We start from the raw sequence: 20,227 nt of genomic DNA on the forward strand, positions 1-20,227 counted from the left end.
GTTCAGAAGAAAATTACCAATGAGAATGTCCCAGAGATGAAAGTAGAAATCTTCAGATTGAAACGATCCAACAAGTGCTAAGCAGGATGGAAGAAAAAAGATAATACCTAGCCAGTGGGCAGTAAAATATTAAAACCTGCAGCTTAAAGAAAGTCCTGGGAGTTTCTAGGGAGAAGAATCAAGATTGAGAATCAGAATGACATCAAAATTCTCACCATCAACAAGGGAAACTAGCAAACCATGGAATAGTATCTTCAAAGTTCTGTGGGAAATGATTTTAAATCCAATTTAAATTTTACCCTTCTAGAGTAAGGGTAGAATACAGACTTTGTTGGTTTTTATATGCAAGGACTCAGAAAATTTATCAGCCCTAAAGTCCATCTGAAATAATTCCTTGAGGATATATTCCTGCAAAATAAATAAGAATGCAGGAAAAAGACAAGTGTGTTATATAAGAAATAGTACTGGGCAAAGAAAAACTTAATAAGAATAGATAGAAAATCATTAAAACATAATATAAAATGGTAAAAGAGAACGTAGCACTAAAATTTCAGATGACTTCATTAGGCAGATGATAGGAAAAAAATAAACTGAAAACATATTCACGTTCTTTCTCAACTTGCATGGAGACTGTGATTAACTGCAGACGTTAAGATAAATATGTAAATTTAACCTGTTAACAATTTAAAGGCAGAAACAGGATGCCCAAGTTTCTCACTAAATAGATAATGTGAGCATGTGTGGGACTGATTATTCCAACAAAAAGGCAGGAAAAAAAATAAACCCAATAAATAGAAAAGCCTAATAAACAGAATATACAAAACAAAGTAGCTATTACTTTGTGTTAAATGTGAGTGCATTAAATTTCCCTATTAAATGACTAAAATCCAGATTTGGCTAAAATCACCATTATCGTCTCAAAAAGTTAAACACAGTAAGTTACCCATATGACTCACTGATTCCACTCTTGAGTACAGACCATGAGAACTGAAAACACATGTCCACACAAAAACTTGTACATGAATGTTCACAGCAGCATTATTCACAATAGTAAAAAACTGGAAACAATCTAAATGTATATCAACTGATGAACTGATAAAATTTGGAATATATCCAAACAATGGAATATTATTCAGCCATAAAAGGAATAAAGTACTGATTCATGCTGCATCATGGATTAACTTTGAAAACATTATGCTAAGTGAAAGAAGCCAGTTATAAAAGGTTATATATTTAGGTCCATTTATATGAAATGTCCAACAGGCAGATCCATAGAGACAGAAAGCAGATCTGTGTCTGCCAGGGACTGGGAGAAGGGACGAACAGGCAGTGACTGTTAACAGGTATAGGTTTTCTTTTGGGGGGATGAAAATGTTCTGTAACTAGTGCTCATTGTACAACTTTGTGAATATACTAAAAATCAACTGTACACTTTAAACGGGTGAATTTTATGGTATGTGAATTGTATCTCCATCAAAAAAAACCCATTACCACCACAAGAAAAAAAGAGGTCCAGCTATTTACCGGTTTCAAGGAACACAGCTAAATAACCACAAGTCTATTTTCTGATAGTAGTTGGTTGAGTAACTCCATTCCTCAGGAAGTAAGTATAAAACTGGGCAAATTATTAAAAACAACCACTTTGGGGCACTGGAAAACCACCAAAGGCAGGCCAAACTCTGAGACGCGCTAACTCATGGACGACTGCTACTGCACAGGGTAAGGACTGTGAGTTTATGGTCTTCCTCCCTGGGGGTGTTTCCAGAATTCCCCCGCTCAGGGAAAACTCACAGCTTTACTGGCTGGAATTTACAGATTCAGCTTAAGGGTGAGATTTTGAAAATAAGAGAGTTTTTTTAAAACAAGGCTGAGATAATGAACTCTCCACATCCGTGGCTGACTGCTAAAGCCACATGTATGTAAACCATCCCAGAGAGTCCAGAAAAAGTGGGAAGTCTGTAAGACTTGTGAATTTGCTGTGCCTCTGAATGTGTTCCGGCTCACACGCAGCTCAGGTGAGAAGACCTACTGGCTTCAGGTATTCGAGCTCTATGTGCAAATCACTGGCTGACGCCAACTGAGCAAGCTCAGGTGAGACCCCTAGGGAGGCAGATGGGATTAGGGAAAAAACCCAAAATCTGAGCAAAGACAATAGCAGCCATACACTGACAGACAGAAGAAAAAGAGAGAAAGACACACACACACGTACACTGCATGTGAGTCTAGGTAAACTTTCAGAAGAACAAACAGAATCCAGACACACTACAATGTATTATCTACAATGTCCAGTTTTTAACCCAAAATAAGATACGGAAAGAAATAGGAAAGTGTGACCCATACTGGGGAAAGAAAGCAGACAACTGAAAATGACTGAGTGGATTCAGATGTTGAATTTATTCTCTTAGTGAGCAAAGACCTCAAAGCAGCCATTATAAATATGTTCAAATAATTCAAGGAAGATACGCTAATAATGACTGAACAAATATGGACTCTAATCAGAAAAATGGAAACTATAAAAAGAAACAAGTAGAAATTCTAGAGCTGAAAAGCACAATAAATAGAATGAAAAATTCACTGTGTGAGCTGAAGAGCAGATTTGAGATGAGAAACAATCAATGAGCTTAAATAGAAATTATCTACTCTAAGGAACAAAGATAAAAAAAGAATGACAAGTGAAGTGACTCTCAGAGAGATCTGTGAGACACTATCAAGTATGCCTGAGTGTCGGACGGAGAGAAAAGGGGCAGGAAAAATATTTGAAGAAACAAGTAAAAAATTGCCCAAATCTTGTGAAAAACATTAGCTTATGGTTTAAAGAAATTCAAATCCCAACAACGTCTTGAAAAATTTCAACTGTCAAGTAGTACATTTTATGCCCATTGTAATAACAAAAAAGAAAAAGGAGTGGTGATATAAAGAGTGGGAAAAATATGGGAAAGTCTTACTTTAATGAAGTTCAATTTATCTTAAAAATGTTTAGTGCTTCTAATATCCTAAGAAATTCCTGCATACTCCATGGTTATAAAGATAGTCCCCCGCGTTCTCACCAAGGCCAATGATCCTGTCATCTTGAATTAAATTTTGTGTGTAGTACGAGGTAAGGTGAGGTTCATTTTCTTTCCATGTTTATCCAGTTGTTCCAGCAACATCTGCCGAGAAGACTCTCCTTTTCCAACTGCACTGCCTTGACACTTTGTCAAAACTGAATTGACCATATTTATGTGTATATGTGTGTGTGTGTTTCTGGACTCTTGTCTGTTCATCGAGCTCTCTAGCTCTTGTGCCAAAATTTCAGTCTTGAATCCTGTAGCTTTATGGTAAGTCTTAGTTCTCCAACTTCGGTCTATTTCTTCAGCATTGCATCAGCTCTGTTAAATCCTTTGTTTTCCCATTGACATAGATTTTAGAATCAACTTGTCAATTTTTACAAAAAAAACTTGCTAGGATTTGGAGTGGGACTGTGTTAAAACAAGATGAATTTAAGAAGTGACTTCTTAAAATATACTGAATCTTCAAATCTATAAACATGATGTATGTCTTCTCCTTCCATTTCAGGTCTCCTTTATTTTATCTCAGCAATGTTTGGTCATTTTCACTAAGTCTTATACTTATTCTAAAAAATTATTCCTAAGTATTTTAGGTGGTTGTTTTTGAAGAGGAATGCTGCTTTATAAATGGTGTTATTTTTAGAATTTCAATTTTCTAACAGTTTGATGCTAGGTTATATAAATACAACTGATCTTTATATATGCATTATGTATCCTAAGGCCTTGCTAAATTCACTTATTAGTTTAAGTAGTTGTTTTGAAGACTCCTTAGGATTTTTTATGTAACTCTGTATGCCCTTTTCTTCCTTTTCTTTTTTTTCCCATTTTTTGGAGGAGGGGTTGTCCTACTGCATTGTTTACAACCTCCAGTACAATGCTGAACAGAACTGATTAAACTGGATAATCCTTTCTTTGCTCCCGAGTTTAGATATGATGTTACATTTGTTCTAATTATTGGTATAGTTGGGCTTACACTATCATTTTGGTATTTGTTTTCTATTTGTCCCATATGATTTTTGTGCCTCTGTTCTTCCTCTCCTGCCGTATTTATTTTTTGGGCAGGGGAGAGGAGATGGGTTAGCCTTTTTTTAAAGTTTTGTTTTACAGATTATTATATATATAGCCTTAACTCATTACAATCTACTTAAAATTATTCTTGTGTCACTTCACATTAAATGTAAGAGCCTTACAGTAATTTACTCCATCCTCTTCCTTGGTGCTACTGTTGTCATGTATTTTACATCTAAATTTGTTATATACTCTACAGTTATAAACTCTACAGTTCAATGTTAATGTTGCATGGAACAGCTGCTTTTTAAAGAAATCAAGGGAAAATACAGTATTTATGTACATATTTACCATTTCGGTGCTCTTTATTCCTTCCTGCAGATCTAAGTTTCTATCTGGTGTTATTTCACTTCAGCTTGAAGAATCTCCTTTAGCATTTCCTATAGTGCAAGCCTGCTTGCAGTCTATCTAAGTTTCATTTATGAAAGAAATTTTCACTAGAATTCTAGGTTGGGAACTTTTTTCCTTCAGCACTTGAGAGACATCCTTCCACTGTCTTTAGCTTTGGTTACTTCTTATGAGAAGTTAGCTGTTAAGTGTATTCTCCTGTACGTAATCTGTCTTTTGTTCCTCTGCTTTTCAGATTTTCCCTTTATCTTTGGTTTGATTATTATATGTCTAAGTATGATTTTCTTTGTATTTACTATGCTTGGCATTCCCTGATTTTCTTAGATATGTAAGGTAATGTTTTTCACCAAATCTGGGAAATTTTAGGCCATTATTTCTTCAAATACTTTTTTCTGCCTCACTCTTTCTGTATTTTCCTTCTGGAATACCAACCATGCATATATTAGATATTGTCCTACAAGTCACTGAGGTTCTGTCCATTCCTACCCACCCCCCAATCTTTTTCCTCTATGTTCTTTGAGTGGATAATTTCTATTGCTCTGTCTTCAAGTTCACTGAACCTTTCTTCTGACATCTCCAACCTGCTGTTAAGCCTATCCAATAAATTTTTCATTTCCAATATTGTACTTTTCAATTCCAGATTTCCATTTGATTCTTTTTTATAGTTTCTATTTTTTTCTTTTGCTGGAATCCCCCATCTCTTTATGCATGATGACTATCTTTTCCATTAAATCCTCAAAATATTCATAATAGCTTTAAAGTCCCTGTCTGCTAATTCCAATGTGTAGACCGATAGGGTCTACTTCTATTGATTAGTTTTTCTTTTGACTAGTGTCACATTTTCCTGTTTCTTCTCAACATTGTTAATGTTTCATTGTATAATGAACATTATGAATGACACATTGTGGAAACTGGATTCAGTTATCTTCCTTGGAAGAATTATAGCATTAATCATCTGGAGGCTTGGTTTTATACTTTATTTATATGATACTTTCTTTATTCTTAATCCTGGGACATAGTCTTCTGAGCCAATACCCTCTCGAGATTTCAATGAAAATTCCAAACTCTGTCTCTGAGGAGGAAAGAAACTGAGACCTCTGCTCATCTTTTTTAATCTTTCAGTTATTGCTTTTCACTAGCCTCTTTGAAGTTCCCCCTAGCATGAGCAGTTCAAGAGTCAGCTGAAGATTTCAGGGGAGTTCACATGCAGATTGGAGGGCTCATCCTCATTACCTCCTTAATCTCTGGCTTCTCTGGCAGTTTGAACTCTGCCCTTTGACACCTCAAGCCAATAAAACTATAGCTTTCTGCTTGAATTTTAACCACTTCATACTGCACAGGTTGGGAGTGCTTTCAGGAGGAAAAGCCAAATAAACATAAATCTCACCCAGCATGGCTCTCATCTTTGAAGTGTCAAATTCTTTGGAGAGTTGTTTTACATATTCTGCCTAAAGTTTATACTTATTATCTATGAAAGAGTTAGTCTAGCACAAGCTTCTTTCCTATTATTAGAACTCACATGTCTATTTTTAAAAAGGCAGCTTCATCAGTCTACTTGTGTAAGCCTGAATCTTTGGACTTATCCTTGACTTTTCTCACTCTTGATATGTGATCCTCGAATCATATCTTGTGCAGTAAGTACTATCTTTAAAACAGATCCAGAATGTGATACACTTTTACAACCTCCACTGCTACTAACACATCCAAGCTATTACCTTGTCTCCCCTGGATTATTGCAATAGCCTCTTAATTGGTCTCCTTGACCCCCCGTTCATTCTATTCTCCACACAGAATAGAGTGTATGGAGATTGATTACTCAGCAAGAGTGATCAATCTTATTAAAATGTAAGTCAAATGATGTCATTCCTTTGCTTAAAACTCTCCAGTGCCTTTCCATCTTATTCAAAGTCTCCCACAAAGCCCTATAATATCTAGCTTCTCCATGATCTTTTTGACCTCAATTCCTATGATTACCCCCTTACTCATTTTTCTGTAGTTACAAAAGCATTCTCTTATCTCCTGAATACTCCAGGCATACTTCTGTTTCAGGGCCTTTGTAACCAGCTGCTGTTAGCTATGTCTACATCACTACTACTCCAAATATCCACATAGCTCACTCCTTCACCCTCTTTAGGTCTTTCCTCAAATATCACTTTCTCAGTGAAGCCTTCCTTGGCTAGACTTTTAATATTGCAATTCTCCACATTAAGCCCATCATTCTCTATTCTCTTTCCCTGCTTTACTTTTGTCCCTGTCCTTTATAATTATCCTATATGCTATACAAAAATTTTCTTTATTGTTTATCACTACTAAACTGTAAGATTCATGGGGGTAAGAATTTTGTTATGTTTTGTTCACTACTGTTTTCTCCAGAGCTTCAACAGCATCTGGCATACAGTAGGCCCTCAATAAAATATCTGTTGAATGTAATGCATAATCAAATCAATGGTGTTCTTTAGCTATTAAAGAAAAAAAAAAACCACAGAGCCCTGTGTGTGAAAATATGAAAAGGTAAACCAAGTCAACCTAAATGTATTGAGATTTATGTTTAAAACATCATGGAAATCTCTTTTATATTGTTCATAGGTTATATGAGGTAGAATACTGATATCATATAGAAGTTGTGTAGGCTCTATGTATGTATCTGTGTATGATAGGTCATCCAAAAGCAAACAATATCTAATCAAGTTTGGAGACTACAAACGGAATTTCAGAGGTGAATTTGTTAATAATCTATTATTAGTAAGTTTGGTGGAAATTTTAGAAACCTAGAGCAGTGGTTCTTAATATAATTCAAATAGCGTATCTGGAAGACATGATGTTCTCTGAAGAACACCATTTACTAAAAACACTTACTAAATGCCTTAATGAAGGTAGTAAAAACACAGTCCCTACCACTGAGGATCTTAAAGACTAGGGCAAGAGACAGATAAAAGTAATGATCACACAGAGTGACAGAAGTCATCACTAATGTGCTTAAGAAACGCAGTAAGAGACTATTCAACTGAGGTGGCCAGAGGCTTTATGAAAATGACCTCCATGAAGAGCTGACACTTGATCTGAGGCTTAAAGGACAACAGATCACACAGGTCAAAAAGGAAAGAATAGGATTTCTTGGTGGAGCAAATGCAAAAGCATGAATGTAAAAGAGCACAACTTACAGGAACTGCGAGAGCTAGTCTGGCGAAGAGACACATGGAGGATGTAAAAGATGAGGCTGGAAGAGACAGAAGAGGAAGAGGCTGGAACATCAGTAACATGTCTGATTCCAGCATACAACTAAGAGAACTTTTACTTGTAGGACACGACTCCATTACAGCACGGCAATATCAATCCATAACCATAACCACACAGATCCATAAAAAACTGTCAAGGTAATCACAACTGATAGCTGACTGAATGCCCTATGATACTCATTTTCCACCTGTCAATTTAGTTACATTGAGGATGAGTTGCTTACTATTGCTTGGCAGCAATTACCTCAGTGGGCATCAAAATTTAATAACTCACTTAAGAAAAATCCTTAAAATTGAGAAAATTCTATTAATTACTTTTCCAGTAAATTGGAAAAAGACTGTATTTTTGATTCTAAGTGGTAGAAATACTTGATTCCAAATACTAGTGTCCAGTAGGAGGAAAGAATGAAAGACTCAGTAACTTAGAGCTGTGTTACAGAACACCTGGGAGGCGCGCTTTCAGACACCAAAGTCACAAAGTGTAAAAAGAGACTACTTAACTAGCAGTCTTAGCTCTCCAGAAAACTGCGAGGGAAAAGGAAGTAAGCAAAATATTTGTTGAACGACCAAAGAGAGACTCCAAAGCCTAGGTATTTTATTCATAGATTGAAAGTCCTGAAATCTTCAATCAAAACCTTTTAATATTAGCATAATTTTAACAAACACAGTACCTATATCCTCACTCACAGTACATTAGCAGTAAAAAATGGAGGTAGGTGGTAGAGGTGGGAATGAGATGTTACATTATGGTTCACTGACAGCACAAGAAATTTAAGGTGACAGCCTGAACATAAAGGGGAAAAAGAAAAACTGTATAAAGCAAACACGGGAATACAAACAAGCACAGCAGTCCAAGGCATGTAGCTGGGAAGTAAACAGCTGCACACACCCATAAGCAGCCCTGAAAACATCACTAAATCAGAGTACTATATAATAATTATTATTATCAATGACAGCCCCAAGTCATCTAGAAAACGTTAACTTACGTTCAATGAACTCTTTTTTAGAAGGCAGGGAAGCATGTAATACATTTTGGAAAAATCCAACAAAATAGTTAAAACAAAAAGCATGGATGCTTAAAACTGTAGGCTTTGGTAAATAATCTTGAAATTTCATATAACAGACCTCATTCCTCCAATGCCATTCCAACATGTTAAATCTCTTAAGGCCTGAAAATAATGTAACTTCTATTATGTCTATTTTATACGTTAGAGCAGTCTAATCACTATGCAGAATTTTATCCTCACAAGATCACTGCACAGAAGTTCTTGAGAACTGTGGATGGGCTCTGGCTATATGAACTCTCTGAAATTATATGCAAGATTCTGTGTCTAAGTTTGTGGGTGCATTTTTCTGGAGGAAAGGGTCCAAAACTATCATCTAACTCTTAAAGTCTTAAGTGAAAGAAGACTTTAGAATACTGGTTAGATTAGAAAATAAAAGAGGAGAAAATAGCTAATTTATTCATAGCGAATGACTAACTTACCTTAAATTTCATTTCAATGTACTAGTAATATAAACATAATTAGCATATTATGACAGCTATTTTTTAAATGTTGCTCTATACATGAGAGCATTTATATAGTATTCAACATCAGCTGTCACTTCTAAAACATTCAAAATATGCTTAGCTTAAAGAATGCTGTCTGGAAGGGTAAGTATGGGCAGGAATGTAGCCTACTGATTTCTAGTCATTCAAATATTTACATTCCACAACAAATGATCAGGGTGCCTAAAAATATAGTGCATTTGGCTCCTTATGTCTTACTAGTATACTTGAACATATGGAGTCTTTCTGGCTAAGCCATTCTAAGGAATTATGATACAAAAACATTTTTTTTTCACTCTGCTCTTCAAGAATCTCCACTGAAGCATTCTACTTAATTTGAGTCTACATTCTCTTGAAAGTACTCTATGTCTGGTGTTTGTTTTATCATTTCAGAAATTATACCAGAAGTTCCTTTAACAGATCTTTACTTAACAGAGTTGATGGATTAACCAAGACTCTCCATCTCCTCTGTAAAACATACTAAATGATGCTTATGGGATGCTGAGTGTTGGGGCTGCTAGGGCACTATCTACTAAGCTTGTAACCCTTCCATTTCCATCACTTAGGCTGTCCTGATTACCAAGTCCATTGGGTTTGTTCTCAAAACTATTATGCCATTTTTCCACTTTGTAATTATAATTTACTTAAATATTATGTAAAGTGACAAAATAAATGCCACCTACCAAGAGGTATATTATTTATTTGAATATCAGGCAAGCACTCTGAAAAGCTTTTCAAAAAAGGAGACTAACACCCATACAAATAAAGTTGATTTATATGGTGTGAGACAGCTGTAAAAGGTTAGGGTGACTATCATAAAAATCTAACAGGATTCTATAACTGGATTACTTTTCAAGTATCTAAGTTCTAGATCCACTTTGGAGAAATCAACCTGAAAACATGCATTTGGGGGATATCTGCACAAGAAAGACAATGGGGAAATCTAAACTTACAGATTCAAATTCAAAGAAAAGATCTTGACTCTCTATCAAAAGACAGGTAAACAAATATATAAATATTTAAGATATATGTCTGCATCTTTTTGTTTGTTTTTAAGTGATTCTTGCTTTAACGGACCTTTCTGGTTAAGTGAACATCTTTGGATCCTGATCACGTTGGATAGAAAGGATTTTACTGTATCAGATCTGTGATCTAGATAAAAGTGGTTCTTGTTAAGGTATCAGAAGCTGTGGCCATCTATGGATAATGCATTAGCCCAAAGGAATATACTTAAAAGAGAGATTTTAAGCATTATGTCAGTCCACTGAGGGACAAACTTTGCCTCTCTGAAGCCCTCAAATCACACTGTAGGAAGATGGCTTTCTTTACTCAAACAGGTAGACAATTTGTGCCTTCTCAGGAGGCAAATTATTAAAATTCCCATCTTAGATTTAGCTTGGCTAATAGTCTAGAATGAAATCTTTTAACTGAATAGAAATCACAGTCTATGGGATGACTATGGGAATTTTTGGCTTATATTTTCCAGCAAAACACTGAAATATTGTCATTATTAGATATTAATTCTTACCAATTTGACTCTGGGAGTTAAAGAAACTTCCAAGTTCTAAAAGGTCTAACTTGTTCCTTATATAGTGACTATAAAACAGGGATTTACCAGGGAGTTTTAGAAAACAGAGCATACTGTAGGGACACCATTTTTAGCAACACAAGACATTCAATGTGAGAGAAAAATGTAATTTTACATGGTGTCACTTAAATATTTTTTACATTTTTAGTGTGTGTGCATCACTGTGAGAAACTATAGACTACAAAAGTATTAGTGAAAAGGTTCACTAGTTACATTAAGCAGCAAAAAAAAAAGAAAAGAAAAGAAAAGAAAGAAACCTTCCCTGGAAACCAGGACAAGACCCCACAATAAAGCATAAACACAACTACCTGGCTGCTTGTGGTAGGTGAGCTCTCTGCTTGTTAAGCAGAACCACCGTTTCTTGAAATTCTTTTTTCCAATCCGAGTTCTTCCCTGAGCTCTTTTATACATCTCCCTGCCAAAACAACAGATGTAAACATTTAGCTACAAGTATTAAAACAGTTAATCCAAAACAAAGAATTGTTCTTTAATTTTAAATGACATGAATAGCTGTGTAAGACTATATTAAGTCTTCACCATCTGTAACTCTTGTGTTTATTTTGGCCCTACTAAGGGAATAAACTCTTTAAATAATTTAATATTTATAATTGCAGTATCCAGAACTAGAGGGGCCACTTGGAGTAATTTTCCCCTTTAACTTCCAAAGATAACACTACTTTAAGACTGAATAATGTTGTGACTTTCCCAAAGTACTCCACCATCCATCATCTCATTAAATTTGCGAAACAACTCTGGGACTGCATGGATAAGAAGTCATTCCTATCTGGAATAAAGCTTACAGGACAGCGAGGGTGACTTACCCACTGATGTTACTTACACAGTTTTAGCACAGAACAAAACCCGGATTTCCTCACTCCTGGACCTCTCTGTCCTTACTTAATGTCTATACTGAAATACGACTTTAGTATCTACTTTAATTACATTACCCTTCTTTCAGGTGCACAGGCTCACTCGTACCACTGGACTCTTTAGTTTCAGTAGATGAAATTTCATCCAAGAACTAAACGGGGAAATGGGCAAATATTACACTTCGTGATAAGGTGCATCAAATTCAGTTTATCTTAAATGTCACTGATAGAGAATACCATGAAGTTCTTCATTATTAAGGAACATACATAATTATAATTTATAAAGCAAAACACATATTTAATTGTAGAGGAAGTCCCCAATTTACATGACAGGTACTCTAAAAAGTTTATTCTTAAGTTACTTAAAATGTAGAATATATTTATTTCCCTGTAGAGATAATTCAACCCACAATCTCTTAACTGCAACTCTGAAATCTGTAAAGCTCTGAGTGCAAAGAGTTTTTTGGTTTGTTTTTGACTTACAGTAAACTCATTTACAGTAACTTGACTTAAACTGGTGTAAGGCTATTTATAAGCCTGTATTTCTCCTACTCAGTGTGAATATTCATATACTGAGCTACATAAACATTAATGTGTTTGATTATAGGCTGTGACCCATGACCCACTGGGTATACTATTATAATATACAGCATATAACTATTATTTGCAAAACTTTGAAAAACTGAATTCTGAAATATTTCTGGTCCCAAAGATTTTGGATACAGGATTGTGAACCTATATTGCGGGTCAGGAATCATCAAACTATAGCTCATCAGGCCAGATTCAAACTGCAGCCTGTTTCTGTAAGGCCTGCAAGTCAAGAACAGTTTTGAAATTTTTAAAGAGTCGTAACAACAGAAACAAAGAAGAATATGTTGCAGTGCCCTCATGGGGCCATCAAAGCCTAAAGTATTTACTCACAGCCCTTTACAGAAAAGAGTGTGCTAACGTCTATTATAATATATAACTGACTATAGCCCTGAGAGCTAGTATTTCACAGTTATGACTGAAGTGTAATTGGGTTCTCTGGAATAACCTGGAGATCTAATAACCATTTATAAACTTCCTTTGGAGAATGTGAGAATGGGGCAGCTCAAAAAATTTTGGGGTACCCAAATCTAGCCATTTAGTAAAGAGCATTTAGCTTCATGAATATGCTACCTCAACTGGTCAAGAGATTCCTGGCATGCGGCCTTCTCTTCATGCGAGGAGAGGGAAACCAGGAGTTCAGAACAATTCCTGTTCTTAAAGAGGAATCGTATTTTGCCCCATAAATGAACTATTTGTTTAGTCTTTGTTTTCTCCTTTACACTTTTCTATATTGTCCCACTAAGGATTTAGAATAAAAACACAGTACATTCCAATAAGGACGACATTGAGGTACCAGTGAATAAAGTAGAATTTGTGGACACAGTCATTTTCTCCTAAGTCTGGCTGTAGACTGCCCACCAGAACCTCCATTTGTGGGATTTTTCAGTGGAATGTTTACCTCTAGTTTGCTAGAAGAAATCTCAGTAAGTGAAAAACAAGAACAGAGTTACTTCTGCATTATATGTGGGTGATAAAGAGCAAGTATCCAAGGGAACTAAAGGGTCCCATCACATCTTCAGTTCTCACAGATGGACCATCTACTCATAGTGTCAAAGAGTTATCCGAAATATTTCATTTCTGAGTATTTGCCTGATTTACGTGACAGATATTATTTATAGTAATTATTAAATCTATTATTTATTTGTTGTATTATTAAGGAACTATGAGGTAAATATGGCTACATAAGGTGAAAGAAAACATAATAATTAAGATGGACTATAGGCAGGGTGAATACAGGTCCCAATTTGCTCAGGACCATCCTTGTCTACAACTTTGGTCCTAGCATATTCAAAGTACTCCTTTTCACTCTTGAAAATTTTTTGCAGGTTTGGACACTAAATTATATGGTCACCCTGTTTATAGAGCTATTCAGGTTACTCTTCCTAAACTCTGTGGAAATAGTATAGGATTCAGAGTTATAAACTGTTTTCTTCTGGAGCAGTGGCCAATGTCACTAGTGAGAACACCACTATTAAATGAGAAATTGGGTTTCATAAGCTTTTGCAATTTCTAGCACCGCACATATCTAGACTTAGCAAGTAAGTTCATGTATTAGGGCAAAACATCCTATGCAGTTCAGAGACAGGAGCTGTACTGTGGTGACAGTGCATGAGAATGTGAGTGGGTGACTCAGAGCAGATCAGGGACAGACTAAACTCCTGGCACCCTTAAATACTTTCTCCACTGACATTACCAACTATACACATGCTGATTATATCAGGAAAAAGAAATCAGATGCTGCCATAGCCTTGGTCATAAAAAATAGGAAAACCACCCCAAAACAAAAGACAGTAATCATAACCTTGCCAACAAAAGTCTGCCTACAGTGTTCCACAAACTGTTTCAACAATGTCCTAAAAATAAAAGGGCAGCTTTTTCTTTGCCTATTCTTTTGAAAGACTTTCTCCTCAAAAGCATTCAATGGTTGCTTAAAATTTTTTTGGTTGAACTTGCACTATTCTCGATGAAAAAATTCCAACTGGCTTTAACTTTTTAAATCATCATTTTCATTTACTGAGTCCCTGTAAGAATTTTAAAAGTACATACAAAAAAAAAAATACAAACAAAATATACTCTTAAAATATACTCTTGGCAGCCAACCATGAATCACACTATAGAAACCGAATGAAATCTTTAAAATCTGACCTTGCTAATTTAGATTCATTAAGTTAGAACTGTGATAAGTAAGTACTGTCTTCACGCTAAGTTTAGATGTACTTCAAAAGAACTTGTCTTTACAAAATTTCTAGCGTTTTATAATAATGCTACATTTTGTTTAGGATGATTCAGAACTAGAAACTCAAGAAATTAAAGATCTTTTCAAAACATTCTCAACTTCTAAGTACAGCAATTTTTGTTTTTTTGTAGGGCTCGTGTTAGGATGTTATATACTGTAGGCTTTCGTACATTTTAAATTAAAGCCTTTCCTCAGGTTACTACCAGAAACCTATACTGTTTATAAGATACTCAATAATTCACAAAATTTTACCCTGGAAGTTAAATGCTCACTATACAGCAGGCACCATATTAAGCCCTTCCCCCTAGACCAGAGGTTCTCAATCAGAGGAAATTTTGTTCCTTGGGGGACATTTGACAATGTTTAGAGATATATTTGGTTGTAAAAACTGGGAACATGCTACTGGCATCTAAAAGCAGAGGCCAGAGCTACTGCTAAACATTCCACAAATGCAGGAAAAAAAGCCCCTCATAGAGAAGAATTATCCAACCAAATTGTCAACAGTGCTGCTAAGAAACCCTAACCCTGGATTATTTGTAATTTGTAATTAAGACATCAGTAATAGTAACTGTTGCTAAAACTCATTTAGGTATTTTCACAGCTGAAAAACCCATTTATGTATGGGAGGAGAAAAGATGAAGACAGCCTTTTCATATTTGATGGACAGTTCCAACATATTTTTTTTTAACTGGGGATTGATTCCTAGGAATAATATAAAATGTTATTTCCCTAATGCTGTATGATAAAAAGTTAGTATTTCCAGAGTAAAACAATCATACCTTTTTAACTGCTATAATATATCCTTCTTCTTGAAACATTTTGAAAAATTCACACATGAATGTCTCTTTGAAACTTGACTAAGAAAAAAACAATTTATGTATGTTAAGTAGAGAAACAAGAATATAATTTTTAAGTTTAGGATTAGGGACAAAAGGGATTTAATCACATATTTCAAGAGAGTTACGGGGTTTGGAGCTGAAGATTTCTCTCAACAGCTGCTGAATGATTATGCACAGAAAGATAAACAGGAGGCTCTTGCAACTGTTAACTAGACTCTCTCCCCATCTTAGACACATTAGTTTAAATGAAACTGTAACAGGTGACTGAAAAAGGACATCCAGAAGACAACAACTGCATCTACATATACTTTTTTTTTTTTTTTTTTTTGGTTTTGCTTTGTTTTTAAGGAAGGGAGTGAGGGAGGGAGAAGGGATGGCAGGGTATGACAACATTTAGGAGTGTGAATACAAAGCAGAAGATATAAAGACTTACCTTGCTTTTGGACAGACTCCCCAAGCTTCCCAAAGTCTGAATGGTTTTTGAGATGAGAGTTAACGTTCTGATTGTCTGTGGATCCTAAACAATGTAAAAAAGACACAAAAGTGTTGTCAGGCTTTCAAGAAGTAGAATTTGTGTGAAATATCTAACAGAGTAAATAGGCTACATTGCCCTGAAACACTGACTCAGAAATGTTCATTCAAACCAGTTAAACTCTAGCTAAGGTTGGGCACAACTCACTGGACTAAGCAATTAAGAGACTAAAGAAGCCACATGTAACTGACAATTCCTCCCAAAGTAATTATACCTAATGATGTGTTACTTCTGAAAGCCATAATTTAATCAACATTGTTATTATTTTTTTCCCCCAAACAGTATGGCAGCTTGAATTACCTAACAAATCGTATTCACTTTTGGAATGTCAACGCCATCTACTTTCCTCTACCTTATCACGTAAAATGGCAGCTTCCAAATTTTCTATACTCAACCCACTTGTAAGCATATTCAATAATTTTATGAGTTCTGCAACCAACTCTTTTCACCATGGATGCAGAGACCTAAATTCAACTTAGGAAATGAGAAGTCACCAGCTGATGCAGGATCTCAGCAGAAGGTAACTATTTGGGTCTACTATCAAAGGTGTTTTCCAGGCCCATCTGCTATAAAGAAGTAAATATAAAGAAAATTGACAAAACAGTGTTTCCTACTGAATTCTTGCTCCCTCCCCCCCCTTTTTTATAATTGAGGTATAATTTACAGTGCAATGAACAGATTTCAAATGTATATAGCCTGATGAGTTTTCACCAATCCATGCATCTGCATAACCGATTCCTCTATCACTATAAAAAACACCTTTTTTGTTTTGGGGATTCAAATAAACTGTCTGCCATCAGAAGACATATTCAAGAAAATTTAGATGCAAAAATGCTTCAGTTTAGTGTCTGGCTGGCATTCTGTAATATTTTAATATCCCGACACTGAAAATAGGCAGTGAATATGAAGGGGGAAGACATGACCAGGATGTAAGGCAGCTCTGGAAAAGGAGTATCTGAGATATGATCAGTAGGATATACTTATGAAATAGTTACACACCTTAATTATGGTTATTCAGAAAATAGTTTAGCTAGAACATCCAGGATTCCATTATATCTATAAAAGGTCCCTCCAACCCTCCGCCTTTAAAGAATATAAAATTCTTAATGTGCTAACAACCTGAATTTGAACTGGATTTCATTAAGTCATCCCTGTTCAAATTTGGTTTTAAAATCAGTGTTTTAGGTCATTATTTCCCTAAACTGAAAGAAGTGAGCAAAGTATATTTTGCACAATTTTTGCATGTCAGAGTTTTTTTTTTTGCATCAATGTGGCCCTTACTACTATTTGGCAATTATGTCGTTTAGCTACTGTTGATTCCCTGATGTACTTACATATAAACTGTTCTAAATTTTTCCCCTACCATCTGCCATCATAATTTTTCACAGACATCCAGGACTTTAGTCATCTGGCACCTAGTATACAGCCTGGCACTAGCATATAGTAGATGCTATAGAACATTTATTAAATTCAACTGAAACGTTGACTCTCTCACCTCAAAATAACATATCCTATCTTTTTTTCCTTATATTAGGTTGAACCATATGAAATTGCTGTTGACTATTTTTTTTAATACTTATTTTTGGTGGTGGGGAGGGAGACAAGGTTCATTTATTTATTTTAGTGGAGGCACTGGGAATTGAACCCAGGACCTCATGTATGTTAGCAAGCACTCTACCACTGAGCTATACCCTCCCTCTTGTTGACTATTTTTGATCTACTAAAAAACCCCAAGTAATTCCATATGGTACATCATAATACTTCAAAGAAGGAATTGTTCTTTTTCCTTAAGATTTATCCCATCACTTTTTCTTTTAAAGACTTTCTGAATGAATCCTCCAGCATACTGATCTAGTACTGGTTAAGTCCTCTTCTCTCTTCAATTTCTGCCCTTTCTGTTGGTCTCTTCTCCTCTATTTAAACCTTACATAGGTTTTCCCGTTTTGGAAAAGACTTATCATTTGCTGAGCTACCTGTCTTTTACTTATCAAACATTTACTGAGCATCTACTTGTCCTAGAAGTTGTGCCACGTGCTTGGGATACACAAATCTGAAAAAGATCCAATTCATGCTGTTAAGGTAGCCTGTCCACATGCAGAGACAATACAAAGATGATGATAAAACAGTATGACAGATGCCAGGAGAGTTACACGGTGCTACAGACACACATAAGAGAGGAAGCTAATCCAGACTCCAAGGTTACAGAAGTTTTCCTCTGCTGAGTCTTAAAAGGAGCTATCAGTGAGAGAACAGGGGCTAGGATGAGAAGGAAGGTTCAATCTTTCTTCTTCCCTATCATGAAACTTCTCTAAAAAGTGGTCTACTATGTCAACGTTAACATAACCCATACTTTAAAAATTTAAAAAGTATTTATTCATGTATGCACATGTACATGCTTGAATTTGTCCATGTCTTTTAGCAGCAGGGCAAGCTCACTTTTGATATATTTCCTAAGTAAAACTCCACTCACTTACTTATTCATTAATTTTCTGCAATCAGATGTTCTTTTCTACTCTACTAAAACTGACTTCTCAAAATTCAAAGAACTTCTAAATGTAAAATCCAACAGCCTATCATTGGTTCTCCTCCCCAACTACTCTGTAACTTTCAGTACTGGTTGTGACAATGTCATCACCCTCAGGCACTGGGATCATTCCTCGCTCTTAATTTCTAAAGAATGGATTGCCTATACTCCTTACTTGCTACTAATCAGGTGCTTGTCTTAGATATATGTGCGTAGTTTTGGATTATGTATCCTATGTATTTGCCTTATTTCCCCAATTAGAATAAAAGGTTCACTTAAAAGCAAACAATAAAGTTACATGACAGTCTGAAGCAGTCCTTTTGGCATACTGATTGGAAAGGTGACCTAAAATACAGAGTTTATGGTTAGAAGGACTTTATTGCAACATCTGTTACAGGAATATGCAAATCCAAGTCTGAATATAAGGCAGGGTCAGAAGCTCAGAGGTGGGAGTTCTGCTTGTGTCCAGAATGCTGCTATCAAGCTTTCGCTGCCCCGGAGTACTGAACAGCTTCAGGAACACAGCCACAGAAAGGACACTGGCCCACTCTCCGCTGCAGCTACTCACTGACCATTTGTTCTTTGGCAAGAAAGGGTATGTTGCTACTACCGCAGCATAGTTTTACTTAGTTCTCAAAGTTAAATGAGTGGCCAATGTGCAGCTGTCAAGAGGAGACGTGGCCTTCAGAGCCCAGTGTAACTCCAAAATCTACATGTCTTCCCTGGGTTCAATCCCCAGATGGTATTAGTGAGTTTCTTGAGGGCAGGGAGTGTCTGCCTCATCACTGCATCTCCAGCGCTGAGCACAGCATCTGATACACTGCAGGTGCTCAAACACCCTGACTCCGTAAGAGGCTGGAAGGAACAGGGTAAGCTCACAGCCTGGGAAGACTGAGTCAGAATTCTCGTTTAATCCAGTTAGAACTGAGTGAGATCAAATCATAGTTTATTAGTTGCATAACCTTGGAGACGTTCTTGAATAGTGGTTTTGTTATGGAGAGATGGAATGGAGAAGATAAGAGATGACAGAATTTATCTCACAGGGCTATTGGAAGGAACTAAGAACAAATAAAGTATTTACAACAAGGCCTACTACAAAGTAAGCACTAAAATGTTGACTATTATTATTGTTATAAAAATCAGCAACAAAAACAATTAGATAAGATTATAAATATTTGAAACATTTATAAAAGGTTAAAAATTAGCAAAAACACACTTATGAGAAGGAAACAGAAACAGTGAAAATAAGGAGTTTAAAATGTTAAGAAACATGTAAATATCTACACAGTGCAGATTCAGATTTAAGTAATTAAATATGACTTCAGAACAAAAACATTATGTGCCTTAAGTTTTAAAGCTCATATATTTACAATATCATCTCAGGTGAATAAAAAGTAAAAATATGGAGATATCAACAAATTATGTTACAATGAAAGTTTCTACACCTTACAGAAATGAGCCTCTTCTTCAAATCTGTGTGACGTTTAAAAATATCTGCAAGATTAGTGGGAGGAGGGTATAGCTCAGTGGTAGAGCACATGCTTAACATGTATAAGGTCCTGGGTTCAATCCCCAGTGCCTCCATTAAAAAAGTAATAAATAAATTTAAAAAATAAATAAATAAACCTATTTACCTCCCACCAAAAAAATTTTTTTTAGATATGCAAGATTAAACCTGTAACTAACGAAAGGAAAAATAACTCAACAACTCTGTATGATGGAAATTTACAAACATACACAACAGCAGAGGGAAAATACGATGAATCTTCTTTGTTCCCATCACCAAGCTGCAACTATTAC

The 20,227-nt window shown here is 35.6% G+C and overlaps 1 protein-coding gene across 3 annotated transcripts in view; it reads right to left on the reverse strand.

The window, feature by feature from the left end:
* The window catches only part of RASA2 (RAS p21 protein activator 2), a 112,497-nt gene that overhangs the window by 9,347 nt on the left and 82,923 nt on the right, over window positions 1–20,227 (reverse strand). For 2 of the 3 annotated variants that reach the window (XR_004322773.1, XM_032487316.1), the window contains exons 16-19: window positions 15,805–15,888; window positions 15,312–15,389; window positions 11,784–11,857; window positions 11,142–11,251 (exon numbers count right to left, since the gene is read on the reverse strand). Coding sequence is in view for 2 of the 3 variants with exons in the window: in XM_032487316.1 (XP_032343207.1) it covers window positions 11,142–11,251; window positions 11,784–11,857; window positions 15,312–15,389; window positions 15,805–15,888 (346 nt within the window). In the remaining variant the exon portion in view is untranslated. The remainder of the gene's footprint in view (window positions 1–11,141; window positions 11,252–11,783; window positions 11,858–15,311; window positions 15,390–15,804; window positions 15,889–20,227) is intronic. The other variant, XM_032487322.1, reaches the window with a different exon arrangement.

The sequence above is a fragment of the Camelus ferus genome, chromosome 1 (assembly GCF_009834535.1).
Source record: "Camelus ferus isolate YT-003-E chromosome 1, BCGSAC_Cfer_1.0, whole genome shotgun sequence".
Lineage (NCBI taxonomy): Eukaryota > Metazoa > Chordata > Mammalia > Artiodactyla > Camelidae > Camelus > Camelus ferus.